This window comes from Biomphalaria glabrata, chromosome 18 (genome assembly GCF_947242115.1).
Source record: "Biomphalaria glabrata chromosome 18, xgBioGlab47.1, whole genome shotgun sequence".
Taxonomy (NCBI): Eukaryota; Metazoa; Mollusca; class Gastropoda; family Planorbidae; genus Biomphalaria; species Biomphalaria glabrata.
This window is the reverse complement of record NC_074728.1, coordinates 18,850,769-18,864,536: the sequence shown is the minus strand read 5'-3', so window position 1 is coordinate 18,864,536 and position 13,768 is coordinate 18,850,769. Positions and strand designations below refer to the sequence as shown.

Below are 13,768 nucleotides of genomic sequence, written 5' to 3'. Positions count from 1 at the left end.
ATTTAGAAAATTGGTTGATAAAAATAAAGAAAAAAGAAACACATTTTTATTTCTATACTTCGGAATCTAAATACTTTTTTTTTCCAATTCAATAAAACATAAAATACCACAGGGTGTACAAGAGTGAGTGTGCCACAATTATTATAATATCACAATTAGGATGATGAAAAGTATCTAAGTAAAAATGTAATTTTTTTAATGAGATACAAGGGGAATTCACTCTGTTGTAAGCTGTAACTATTGGCAGACGTAATGAATCTAATTCTTCAGCATTGCTTTATGTGAGATCGCAAAATGATTAATAATCAGATTTTATGTAATAATATTTTTTTAAGGCCTGAATTTTTTCACTAATCTGTAAATTAAAAAAAAATTATTTTTTTTTTAAATTAACTAAAATTCAATACACTTAAATTTACAACATTTATAGGAATCCATGATTGATCACGGAAGCCTATTATTCAATCTGGACCATATTGAAATAAGTGATGGACAAAGAAACCAGAAGTAAATTTTCTGGTCTAAGAGGCGGCGGGAGGCTTCAATGGTAAAAGTAAGAGAAAAAATGGCTTTTGTTTCGTGTGTCCATAACGTGACCTAGATTTGTCTCTATACTTGTTTTGTCTAACACATGTGTAGCAACAAGTGTGTCAATCTTATCCCATTTGCATATTTTCTACAGTCGTTCTCAAAACGAGGCCTAGTTTAACTACCGTATTTTCCGCGCATATAACCCGCGAGTTATACAAGTTTTTACAAAGGAATGGTAGCCTTATGGGGTATACAAAGGTATGGGGTTTACTAATTTATTTTACTCATAAACATAGTATAACCAAAACTAAGGGCATACCAGTTGTTCTTTATACCTTCTTTAGTTCACTGTGTGGTTGTGACATGTACATTGGAAAGCTTTATGGACATCTCCTACTAAACTTAAGAAAACAACTAGTACCGATGCGGCAGAGAATCTTTAATATATACCACCAATCAATTGAGACAGCTTTACGGATGGCAACGCTTTGCACATGCGGGGTATATAAGAATTTTACGATTTTATTTCCACTTATTTTGTAATTTGTGCGGGTTATACTCGTATGCGGGGTATATGCGCGAAAATACGTTATTCCATCCTCAGTAAATCCAATGCCAGATTCTCTGGTTCATATGTGAAAACAGATATTGTCAATAGATGAATAAGTTAAACAAATGTATTTTTTTTTGTATTATATATTGTAATCTTTCAAAGTTGCAACCATTTTACAAAAACAAAATTTCTGCATTCCTTAAATTCAACTTACACACATAAACCTGCAAAAATAAATAAAATAAAAATAATGTTAATAATGTTAAACAGTTTATTTAATTTTATACGGGGGGATTTTTGATATTAAGAATAATACATAGCAATTTGTTCTTGTTTGCATTACAATTATTTTTATTCGAAAGTGGTAAAAAGAAGTGCAAAAAATTATTTCGCGGTTTTAAAACTGTAAAAGTTTTTCAATACTTTCGTATTCTATACATCGGATAAGCCAAAAATCTTTCTATGTATGGATTTGCCTCCATAATCTGCATATTATAAATGTATTTTGAAAATTGGCTTTAATTTCTTATTGAGGTTGTTGGGTTAATATTATATGAATACATGCCACTAGCCACTTCATTGACTCACCAAAGCGGAACTACTCCGTTAAAAAAAAAACGTATGTTATTAGACCATCTAAGATAACACCAAAAAAGCAGAAAGACAAAAAAAATAAATGGAAGATATTGGGTTAAGCTGAGGTCAAGAGACAGAATTACAATAAGTAGAACAAGGATAGGCGGCTGGTTAATACATTTGACCTATGGAATTAGTAAAATTTGGAGTTAGTTTTGTTTACAAAATCTTTCGGATCATAAATCATTTGCTAACATGAGCACCAATTATAAAACTCAAATTTATTTCTATTTAATTGTTTGCTTAAAAAAAAAATGGAGCACAGTCATGAAATCAGAATAAGAAAAGATGTATATAAATTTCGAAAATACAAGAAAAAAACAACAACAAAAAAAACCTATAACATAGTAATCAAAACGTGAAAAAAGAATTAATTATACTAATGAAACGATTCTCTCAAAATCAGGCTCTCTGCAAACATATGTATGATCCAACCAACCTTGAACTCCAAATAACGTAACTCCCTAATGTCTCATAAATTCGCTGCCAGTACCGTGCCAAGGCAACACGCAACACTCGACCGTTAACATGCATCACCACTGATAACAGTACTGCTGTATAGAACCTTACTGGCTTCTCCGTCTCGCTCTGGACTCGTATTTTGACTTCCTCTTCTTCTTCTTCGTTCTCAATTTCTGAACTCCTCAACATAGTTGAAGTTGCGTGTCAATGTGTTATGTGACAGGAGGCCCAATGACTCCGACCTCAGCCTGCCTTTCTTTCTGGAAATGCTCCCACAGCCTTTGATCATCCAAGATCATTTGTAAGACAGCACTTGCTTTATTTCGGAGTTGTCCCCTCTAGATGAATAACTATATCTTATTAACGAGCTTTATCTACCCGGGTTTAGAGTTTAAGCGCCCTATACTCGCTTTTTGCAATCATTTCTCTGGATTTTTTTAGATGTTTTAAGTAAAAAAGCTAACTGCGACACCCGATGTTTTAAGTAAATATCCTAACTGGGATACCCGATGTTTTAAGTAAATATCCTAACTGGGATACCCGATGTTTTAAGTAAATATCCCAACTGGGATACCCCCACCCTCATCCATCTTGACGTAGGCCTTACGTTTTGTTCAAGGGACAGCATGGATATTCTTTTTTTGTTTTAAATGTTCCTAAGGAATTTGAAGTTTAAGCTCCTCTTGTTTTTATCTACTGCTCCATCTCAAAGTTGGCAACTTTTTTTTTATTCACAAGGCTTACATTATAGAGTTACTGAGTTCAAAACCCTTTTTTCATAATAATAGTCGAACTCACCGTCCGCATTGGCGACACCGACATCACAGACACAGATGTGATCTGCCGAGCAATGAGTGGTGCGGATGCACTCTTCAGATGAGAAGCAGAGTTCTCCCGCGAGGCTTGACTTTGTGCAGTGACCTCTGAAAGAAATTTGTTTTAAAATAAATTTAAGAACTAGAGCTGGGTCATATTTTAGTGGTCGCGCTTCGGAAAGAAAGGAAATAATTTATATTGATGAATGATCTGTCTGATGTGCAACTGCTGACGGATTTTAAGATTTTAGTAGTTAGTTACAGAGATCGGTTCTCCAACAAAGAAATCCTATTCCCAGTAGGGACTCCTTACAACATAATGAGGTAGTGACCGAGCGTCGCATGAGGTTTGAGGAACATGACCTCCTTTAAAATGAATTGCGCATACCAAGAATTGCAATGACAGGGTAGACAACACGAGGAAAGCGCAAACAGGAACGTCCTCGTATAACTTGGCGCCACACTTTTATGGAGGACTTCAGAGCAGTGGACACCAGGTAAGTTGCTTCTCAAAACCAATATTTAAAAGTAAACATTGTGTTTACATATCTCTTGAGAACTTGCCGCTTACAATTAAGTGACAAGGGTATAATAATAATAAAAATACAGATGAAATAAACAGTTTACCTGTAATTGTGAAAGCCTTGACCACAGACACATCTGCTGCCGACACATTCAGCTTTGTTGACACACTTCTCTCCCTGGACACATTGCTCCCCTAAACCGATTGCTGAGGACAAAAAAATATGTCGAATCATCAGATAATTATTTATCATTGCAGGAAGTGGTAATGGATACAAGCAATCCACTACCTATAAAATGCTTCCTAATTTCTTGTATCTCAAATAGCCTCTGACAATTAGTCCAACCCAAGGCCTTCAGGTGTGTCCGGCAGAACTATTATCATTGATAGGAGAAGGGTTGTAGGCGAGTAACTGGTGCGTAAACCAGTAAGTTTCGGCTGAAGGCCCTCCTTGCTATGACTTGCTACCCACCTCGGAAAAGGAAAACTACCTTGCAGCTATACCCAATCATGGGAAAGGCTTCGAGAGTCAACCCTGATGAAAACTCAGTGACCCTAAGTTAGTTTGCAGCACCTTCGGATGCATCACCTGCTGTGTGGGCGACATCTTTCCAACCATAACTGATGCCCAGGCATTCATATTTCTATGAGATGATCCACCATAGTAGCTTTGGGGTTACCATAGATTAATACAAGAGAGAGAGAGAGAGAAAGAGAGAGAAAGCAGTACGCAGTAGAGATAGTAATGCACTGGCCCTAATGAAAGTTGAACTAGTTAAAACGAGTTTTATTTATCCCTTAGCTGTTTAACGAATTTTAAAAAATGACACAGTACCAGCACACAGAATTATAATGGAAGCTACATATAATGTAAGCAGCAATTCCGAAAGCACAAATGTGCAAATGCTCCTTCTTCACTACTGCTAGTAGAGGATGGAATGGGTTGCCTGAATCAGCCAGGAAAACCAACGACTTAGCAGAGTTTAAGACACTGATGACTAGATTGACCAAGGACACGCGTAGGACGTAGTCATCTTCTCTTTTGAAGTAACGTTTGTAATTTATAAGATAATAATAGTGTTAATAAGCTTATAGATACCAGTAGAAATAGATAAACGACAAGGCCGATTTACAAAACACACACACATGCTTTATTCCACCATATTAGATAACGAACAGCAACACACACTTCTGAATCCGCTAAGGGAACTAACACTCACGCAACATTACAACATATATCAACAAATAGAACTACCACTTTTCCTTATATCCTGTCAATAGTTTTGGCCTCAGATTATCGTAACAATCCCAAGCAGCTTACTACCAATGTAAACATTGCAAAATCTCGCATATCGCCCTATAGATTAATAAATTAAAATAAACTCTTTGAAAAAGGATTCCAACCCGTGACCTCTCAGACTGCCAAGCTGAACCCCTGTCCAGGCCTACCTGACTTGCATACGCCTGCGCTTGCGTAATAGCCACTTTTACATTCACACACTCCTGACCTGTCCACTCCGCACTCCGCGTGCTGGACACACTGGCCATAGTCGCGACATGTTTGACCAAGCTCGATGGCTGAAATTAATAGAAAACCATTTATTAATTATTGTAAGATACTTAAAAAAATTCAATGCTGGCTAGGCTGTAGACTGAATCTGTATCACTCGCAAGAGAACCCTTAAATTTTCTCATTATTATGTTAGATTATAATGGGAAAAAAGATGTATCAAACATGTTGCAATGTTTCTGTATTTGTTTTATCTACACATTCTACTATACATTCATCTCTCCATGTAACGGTGTATTACGATCTAATGCTAAATAGTTGACAGAATGAAGTTAGGTAGTGTTACAGATGTCCGTGGACAAAGGTTAAAATAAGTAGGCTACTACTCCACACTCGAGTATAAATCGTGAGTTATAGTCCCAAATTTATTTAGCTAGAAAAATATCAGATTGAAAAGGTTGGGAAAAGGTGACTATAAAAATGTTATTTGAGTTTAGAACTCATCTCAATCATGACTCTTATACTGAAAAATTTCGTTTGAATTCTAACTTTTCCAATGCAAAGTCTTTCTTAAAATACTTATGATAACTTCATGTGAAATTACAAAAACTCTGTCTGGAAATGGGAATGGCGGTAGAGTGAAAACGATTAATCCTCGCTCCTTTACTAATTTCTGCTAAAGATTGCATTTGGCATTAAAGAATAGGTATGGGGCGACTCGATATAAGAATTTAATTTATAGTATATATAAATTATATTAGTGACAGATTTTTTAAATTTTGCAATTTCTTAACTATAATACAAAAAGAAAAAGTATTGATTTGTCCGATGGGGGAAATGCGATTGCATGTATCGCCCCTCCCACCTGGTACAACCCTTTTTCATTTAAATTTACTAATGATACAATTTGAGATTAGAGTGTGGTACGACATATTTACAATGGGTCACATATCAATACGTAGTTTATATTATATAGATATTCAACTAATTTTATTCACAAACTATGATTTTCCAAAAAAATAGGACCGCCCCCCAGCACTCAGAGAACTAGAGTGGGGAGGGCCGTACATGCAATCGCCCCCCCCCCCCCTCACCCAACCGAATCGGCCAAAATACCAGAAAGGGAGAAACATAATATAAAATTTATATATTAATTCAACTAATTTTGTTCACAAACTATGATTTCTCCATGAAAACGGACCGCCCCCCCCCCACTCAAAGGGTTTAGGTGGGAAGGGCAGAAGAGGTATTCGTCCCCCCCCCCCACCAATCGGCAAACAGGGAACGACATAATATAAAGATCGGTTAAAATATCAATAACAAGTTACAAGGATATAGATATTTAATTGATTTGTTAGCAGGCTGTGATTTCTACCATTAAATTGGACCGCCCCCCCACTCGAAAGTGTAGGGGGGGGGGCGGGATTGATACCATCGCCCCCTCCCGACCCCACCAAATCGGCCAACATACTAGAGGGGGGGGGCGAAATAATCTAAAAATAAGTTGAAATATAAATAATTAGTATATATTTTTAACATAAGTAATAAATTCGTATACAAATTGTGTGAATCCTATACTAAAGTTCGTCCGCCCCCCCTTCGGGGGGGGGGGTCGGCCGAGTGGGGGGGGCGATCGCCCCTACCGCCCCCCCCCCCCTGGATCCGCCAGTGGTCTGATGATGGTTTTGTAAATGGCGTTCTTTGTTTTCTTTGATACACGTTTGCTTTTAAGTATGTGTTGTGTGTTATAGAAAGCTCTGTTGCCTCCCGCTTATCGTTTCTTTACCTCTGACCTTTGTTTATTGTTGGAATGTATCACGCTGAAATATTTAAACATTTCTACGTTTTCAAACTTGTGGTTAGTAATCTATATATATAATTCTCTTCTTCGCTCAAGAGTTTGGACGAGAAGAAGAAGGAAAGATCACTCTTTTATTTCTGCGGATAGAGTTATCCCACGAACTTTACGAGCCTTGCGTGTAGCGAAGTCATACAGTGTATCATGAAAATTTTATTTCCTACATAGATCACGCTCAATAGTAACAATATACAGACGTTTCAATCATAGACTTATATAGTATATCTAGACTGGAAAAAACCGGAAATATATTCTTATCCGCGACTGATAGATTCACAGACCTATCCATATATAGATTTATATGTAAGTAAACTCTTTTTTCAGGCTCTAAGGGGAGACGCCCGAATCAATCTTTTCTGTCTTAGAAAAGTAAGTAATGATCTTTTGTTTTCAAAGTTTAGAAATAATGCAAAATCATTTCTCGGATATTCACGCAAATATATGAAACAAAGTCATTTTCTGTTTGTTTCCATTGAGATAATGTTTTAAAAATCCTAGATCGAAATAACTCATAATTCATCTTATGTACATTTAAATATATTGATTACCTAGATCTTTCTAGATTATGTATCTAAAAATTGCAAAATAATAATTATGAGACTACAGTACTCTTATTTTGCTAGATTTAGATATAAAATTTAAATTATGTTACATAGGTTATGGTTGAAAAAAAGACAACTTTACTTCTTTTAACTAATTTACAAAACAACGCCTTGATCCAACTTTCTAAAACATTTTCACGGTATTTTTTGTAGTGTTAAAAATCTCCATGTCCAGTCTAGAGTAGTATATATAAGTCTATGGTTTCAATATATCTACGAGAACTGTTTAACTAAAGTAACTCTTCATTAGTTTGAGGCGCGAGAAGCTTCTTTCACCAGATTACACAATTACGGCTAATACATAATTCGTTTTTATTTATCGCCCTTAGGGTTGGCGTTTTCCATATTGAATGACACCCCAAAATGACAATTTTTGTTTATATATTTCATGAGATTTGTTTGAGTTTTCAAAAGATTTTTAATAATTTCCGGAGATTTCCATGACTTTTTCATTTATTTTGCAATTTCAGGAGATTTCCAGGAGCTCCTGGTAAATCATGCGGCCGCGAGAAATCTGTTATGTAATGGTTTAATTTATAATTTACACATAGAATTAGCGCGGGTCCTATGAAAGTGTGGGGCCACTGCGTCGGATAGGTTGCTGTGGTCTATGGCCGGCCATAAAAAATAGCGGCGTATGCTACGCCGCCGGTCGACTAGTATTAATATATTTTTCTTCTGCCTGATTTTCTTCCAGTTGAGTGAAAGCTCCAGCAATGTCAGAGGCGTCTTTACCCAATCAAGCAATATCATCTGCATATGCAAGGTCAGAGGCAGCCCTCGATGTTGAGATTGAATAAGAGGAAAACAAGATTACAAGTAAAGTTTTTGTTTTCAGACAAACTCAAAGACGACTCCCCATGTTGAAATGGATTAAGAAAAAATCAAACCTTTAATGCATTCCCCTGCGTTTAAAAAGTACCCTGAGATACAGTCACAGTGTCCGCCCCTGGCAGTTAGTGTGCAGTCGAAGTGAAGAGGACATTGTCCTGGTCCAGAACAGAGTCTCACATCTGTCAAAGCTGCCAATGAACAAAAGATATTTTCTCAAATTAACTGTAACACCAATCTACAAACTGAACAGAGTTAATGAATGCTAATGATATAGAGAGAGCTGAATAGTTTTGTCAAATATGTATAGCACAAGTATAACTTTTAGTGAAATTAAAAGAAAAATAAAATTCCGTTCCTGTATAAGTAGCGAATTAATACGGATTAATGAAAAGGAAAAACGAAGAGTATAATAAATTATTTCGTATGTTTGTAAAATGTTTTACATGCTTCGGATGGTCTTCAGAGTTGAAGATAATTTTAATCACAGTCCAAACGTCCCGCATGACGACGGGGGATATCTGAACCCGGGACTATCAATAAATCCGAACGACACACCAGCGGGAAACCATCTTCATCCCTTAGTTGTAGTTCTTAACAATACAATAGTTTTAATAGTTAGTTTCTTTTTTTGCTAGGCATTTTAAGTGAAAATTTATATACGCTACCACTAGGCCTACAATGATGATAATAATAATAATAATTACTTTTTGATAATAATTATTATGATTGACCTAGATAATGATAAAAATGGTTATCACTATCAACAATTTCTATTAACCTAGATCAATTTTTGTTGCTGCTTTTGGCATTTACAAATGCACTTGGACATTTTAATAAGTAAAACACTTTTCAAAAGTAAGTGCACATGTTTATAGTTCAACATGAGCCTCAGCAATGACTTAATGAATAAAGAAGTCTCCCCCCCCCCACCTGTGTGGGAGGAAGTAATGGCCTAATAGCCTAATTTACAGCCTGTGTTTATGATAAAGAAATAGTCGTGACTAATTTTATATACAAATGACAAGAAATACTTTTTTTTTTTTTTTTTTTTTTTAAATTATCATATGTTTTTTTTAAAATGATCTTTGAAGATGACCAAAATTATAATGACAAGAACAAAGATGACGTAACTATAATGACAAGAACAAAGATGACAACTATAATGACAAGAACAAAGATGACAACTATAATGACAAGAACAAAGATGATGTAACTATAATGACAAGAACAAAGATGACTTAACTATAATGACAAGAACAAAGATGACAACTATAATGACAAGAACAAAGATGACTTAACTATAAAGACAAGAACAAAGATGACTTCACTATAAAGACAAGAACAAAGTTGACTTCACTATAATAAACAATAAAATAAAATAAATTATAGTTTTGCTATGCTTATAGCATGCTCAGATTTGAGGACCAGGGAGAGGGTATCTGGGAGTGCTGCCATTAGGCGCTTATTAAACACAACTCTACCCGAGCTCCCTTCATAGTTAAGCCAAGCCTAGCGTACTTAGCCTCTCGACCGCGCTTCCCACAAGAGCTTTAATGAAAGGAACCGAAAGGACAAACGTGGTCTCAGTAAGAACATTTTCCACAAATCCCAGATCTGGTGGCAAAAAAGAAAGCAGGTTTTACACTTAACGCAGCAATTAGAGTAATAAAGTGTTTCGTTCAGAACGAAGTTCTCCTGTTTCACTTTTTACTGTTCGAAAATCTGATTTCAAATAATCGTGACTCCTTAAAGTTCGATATTTATACACATCTCTTTTTATTTCTAACGATTCTTTAATAATTAAAATTTAATTAGTTTGATATCGCTTTTCATTGATAGTGATACTTCAGTTTACTGGTCCTAACAGAGTGATACTTCACTATACTGGTCCTGACAGAGTGATACTTCAGTTAGCTGGTCCTGACAGAGTGATACTTCAGTTTACTGGTCCTGACAGAGTGATACTTCAGTTTACTGGTCCTGACAGAGTGATACTTCAGTTTACTGGTCCTGACAGAGTGATACATCAGTTAGCTGGTCCTGACAGAGTGATACTTCAGTTTACTCGTCCTGACAGAGTGATACTTCAGTTTACTGGTCCTGACAGAGTGATACTTTAGTTAGCTGGTCCTGACAGAGTGATACTTCAGTTTACTGGTCCTGACAGAGTGATACTTCAGTTTACTGGTCCTGACAGAGTGATACTTCAATTTACTGGTCCTGACATAGTGATACATCAGTTAGCTGGACCTGACAGAGTGATACTTCAGTTTACTGGTCCTGGCAGATTGATACTTCTGTTAGCTGGTCCTAACAGAGTGATACTTCAGTAAGCTGGTCCTGACAGAGTGATACTTCAGTTTACTCGTCCTGACAGAGTGATACTTCAGTTTACTGGTCCTGACAGAGTGATATTTCAGTTAGCTGGTCCTAACAGAGTGATACTTCAGTTAGCTGGTCCTGACAGAGTGATACTTCAGTTTACTGGTCCTGACAGAGTGATACATCAGTTAGCTGGTCCTGACAGAGTGATACTTCAGTTTACTGGTCCTGACAGAGTGATACTTCAGTTAGCTGGTCCTGACAGAGTGATACTTCAGTTAGCTGGTCCTGACAGATTGATACTTCAAATTTACTGGTCCTGACAGAGTGATACTTCAGTTTACTGGTCCTGACAGAGTGATACTTCAGTTAGCTGGTCCTGACAGAGTGATACTTCAGTTAGCTGGTCCTGACAGAGTGATACTTCAGTTTACTGGTCCTGACAGATTGATACTTCAGTTAGCTGGTCCTGACAGAGTGATACTTCAGTTTACTGGTCCTGACAGAGTGATACTTCAGTTAGCTGGTCCTGACAGATTGATACTTCAATTTACTGGTCCTGACAGAGTGATACTTCAGTTAGCTGGTCCTGACAGAGTGATACTTCAGTTAGCTGGTCCTGACAGATTGATACTTCAGTTTACTGGTCCTGGCAGAGTGATACTTCAGTAGCTGGTCCTGACAGTGATACTTCAGTTTACTGGTCCTGACAGAGTGATACTTCAGTTTACTGGTCCTGACAGAGTGATACTTCAGTTACCTGATCCTAATAGAGTGATACTTTAGTTAGTTGGTCCTAACAGAGTGATAATTGACTTTGCTGTTCATCACAGAGTAATACTTCACTTTAGCAAAGACCTTCTTTTAGGGAACAATACCAGGAACACGCAGAAGAGGCAGAGAAAGCGATGGGACAGGTCGTGCTTGTCATTGAAGGAGATTCCATCGAAAGCTAAAGACAGAGAGGAATGGATAAAGACGATCATCAGATCTTGTGTGGTGCCCCAAACGGTCCAGCAGGCTTAAGAATAGGTGAATGTGAATATTAAGCAGGAAGTTATCAAAAGATGGGACAATTTTTGACATTTTAGGTGTGGCTAGAATTAATATATTTGCACACCTTCTTAATACCGTTTTTGTTTGTGCTCGTGTGTGTGTGTGTGCATGTGTGTGTGTGTGTGCACGTGTGTGTGTGTGTGTTTATGTGGTTTAGGCTTAAAGACTAGTTTTAATAAAAAAAAAATTAACTTCCTTACACAAAATAACCTAAACAGTATATCTCTTGAATACGTTTATTGAATATTCGTCAACACTCTCAAAGCAAATACTCACAAAGTCGTTTAAAATATTACTTTCATTGTCCACGAGATTTACTCGCTTGTACAAAACAAACCAAGAATGATTAAGTGAGTCTAAATGAAAATATTATCAGCCTTTGGAATACAATGAAGACCGTTTAAGTAGAAGATTCACTCACCGGCTGCAACCATTCTGTATGCCGAGATGGCCATCAAGGAAGTCATCAGTTGCTATCAATAGATAATCAGAACATGGTCAATCGCGAAACAATAAATAGACAAATTTTATTGATAAAATGACATTAAATCCAAAACACTATAGCGATATGCGAATTATACAAACAAAATAATGAATGAAGAAACCCATATGAAATCCAGATGTTTTTCGGTCAACCATCGCCATTCCTCAAACTGTCCATTATAGCTTCACATTGAAATGGCCGGCTATTTTGTGATTTGGCCAGCCAGTCCGCGAAAGGGCCAGGAATTATGGTCAGGAAATGGTCATGTGCAGAATTTTATTAAAATACCGTAATGATAATTACGTGATATCAAATCTGTCCGATTATCTATCTAAATATATAATTCTCTTCTTCCCTCAAGAGTTTTGTCGAGTAGTAAGAAGTAAAGGAAAGATCACTCTGCGGATATGCGGATAGTCCACGAGAAAACAAGAGGGATGGGAGAACACGTAATCACAACATAGCAGGGCAGGATCGTTGCAATATCACTCTTTTTTTTCTACCTCACGTTTAAAAAAAAAGGGGGGGGGAGTAATGTACTCTGTAGTAATTATCGAGGCGAAGAGTTGGGACACAACGGAAAGATCACTCTTTAATTTTTGCAGCTAGGACGAAGAGAGTTGTCCTAGGTAATTTAAGAGCGAAAAAAAAAAGACAATATTCGTCTGTATATTTCAGGAGATTTGTTTGAGTTTTCAAAAGATTTTAATAGATTTCCGAATATTTCCATTATATTTTGCAATTTCAGGAGATTTCCAGGACTTCCTGTTAAATCGACAGGAGGCCGCGGGAAATCTGTTATAAGTTATAAAATGGTTTAATTTAATAATTTATACACCTAACATTAGCGCGGGTCCTATAAAGGTGCTGGGCCCACTGAGGTCGCATAAGTTGCTGTGGCCTAAGGTTGGCCCTGCAAAATAGCGGCGTATGCTACGCCGCCAGGCGACTAGTTATTATTATTATTTTTTTTAGAAAACGATCAAATGCTAGAATTACTCATTACAACAAGACTGTGGTTACTAACCTTAAAAATTGCCAACATCTTTTTTTTTTTCTATGCCTTCTTATAAATTGAGACTCCAAATCTTGGTGATGACCTTTTCTATGCTCACGTGATCTTTTTATTTAATGTTTCCAAGCTAGGCTTCATCGCTGCTTCCGCGTTAAAGCCAACATAACTGAAATACTCGTTTCAATGTTAATTGTATTGACAAAATTTGTCATAAAACAGAGAAAGCACTGTGAATAAAGTCATAACATCTTAAGTTACAACGCGGAGACAACACAGGTAGATCGGCAGACAATCCCTTGGTAAGAGTTCTTTCCTTGAGTTCTGTATACACTGCGAGCTCCTTGCTTGCATTTCATTTAAAGACAGAAAAGAGTGTATACGCAATAGAGAGTTGAATTAATTAGCTTTTGACCGATACAGAAATATGGGGGGGGGGGCGTGAGCACAGGTAACAAAAAAAGAAAAAAGTGGGGCAGGGGGCAGAATTCAAAACAGGGAGTCATTAATAATAGGCTACAGCTGACGTTGGCTTTATGCTTCTAAATGTTTTACCAATTTTACCTGGTT

General features: G+C 36.7%; 1 protein-coding gene across 1 annotated transcript; it reads right to left on the bottom strand.

Moving 5' to 3' along the window:
• Positions 1 to 93: 93 nt before the first annotated feature.
• Positions 94 to 13,570, bottom strand: LOC129923919 (prion-like-(Q/N-rich) domain-bearing protein 25). The gene is made up of 7 exons (XM_056017008.1): positions 13,214 to 13,570; positions 12,124 to 12,175; positions 8,381 to 8,512; positions 4,970 to 5,098; positions 3,625 to 3,727; positions 2,981 to 3,105; positions 94 to 1,308 (listed from the first exon to the last, which is right to left on the bottom strand). The coding sequence occupies exons 1-7, from the start codon at positions 13,229 to 13,231 to the stop codon at positions 1,295 to 1,297; spliced, it is 573 nt and encodes a 190-aa protein (XP_055872983.1). The 5' UTR covers positions 13,232 to 13,570; the 3' UTR covers positions 94 to 1,294.
• Positions 13,571 to 13,768: the final 198 nt, after the last annotated feature.

Coding starts and splice junctions, on each gene's coding strand:
- LOC129923919 (XM_056017008.1), bottom strand. Junction 5,099..8,380: donor CGCAGGGGAATGCATTAAAG/GTTTGATTTTTT, acceptor TATTAATTTCAG/CCATCGAGCTTGGTCAAACA. Junction 3,106..3,624: donor CAAGGCTTTCACAATTACAG/GTAAACTGTTTA, acceptor AATTTCTTTCAG/AGGTCACTGCACAAAGTCAA.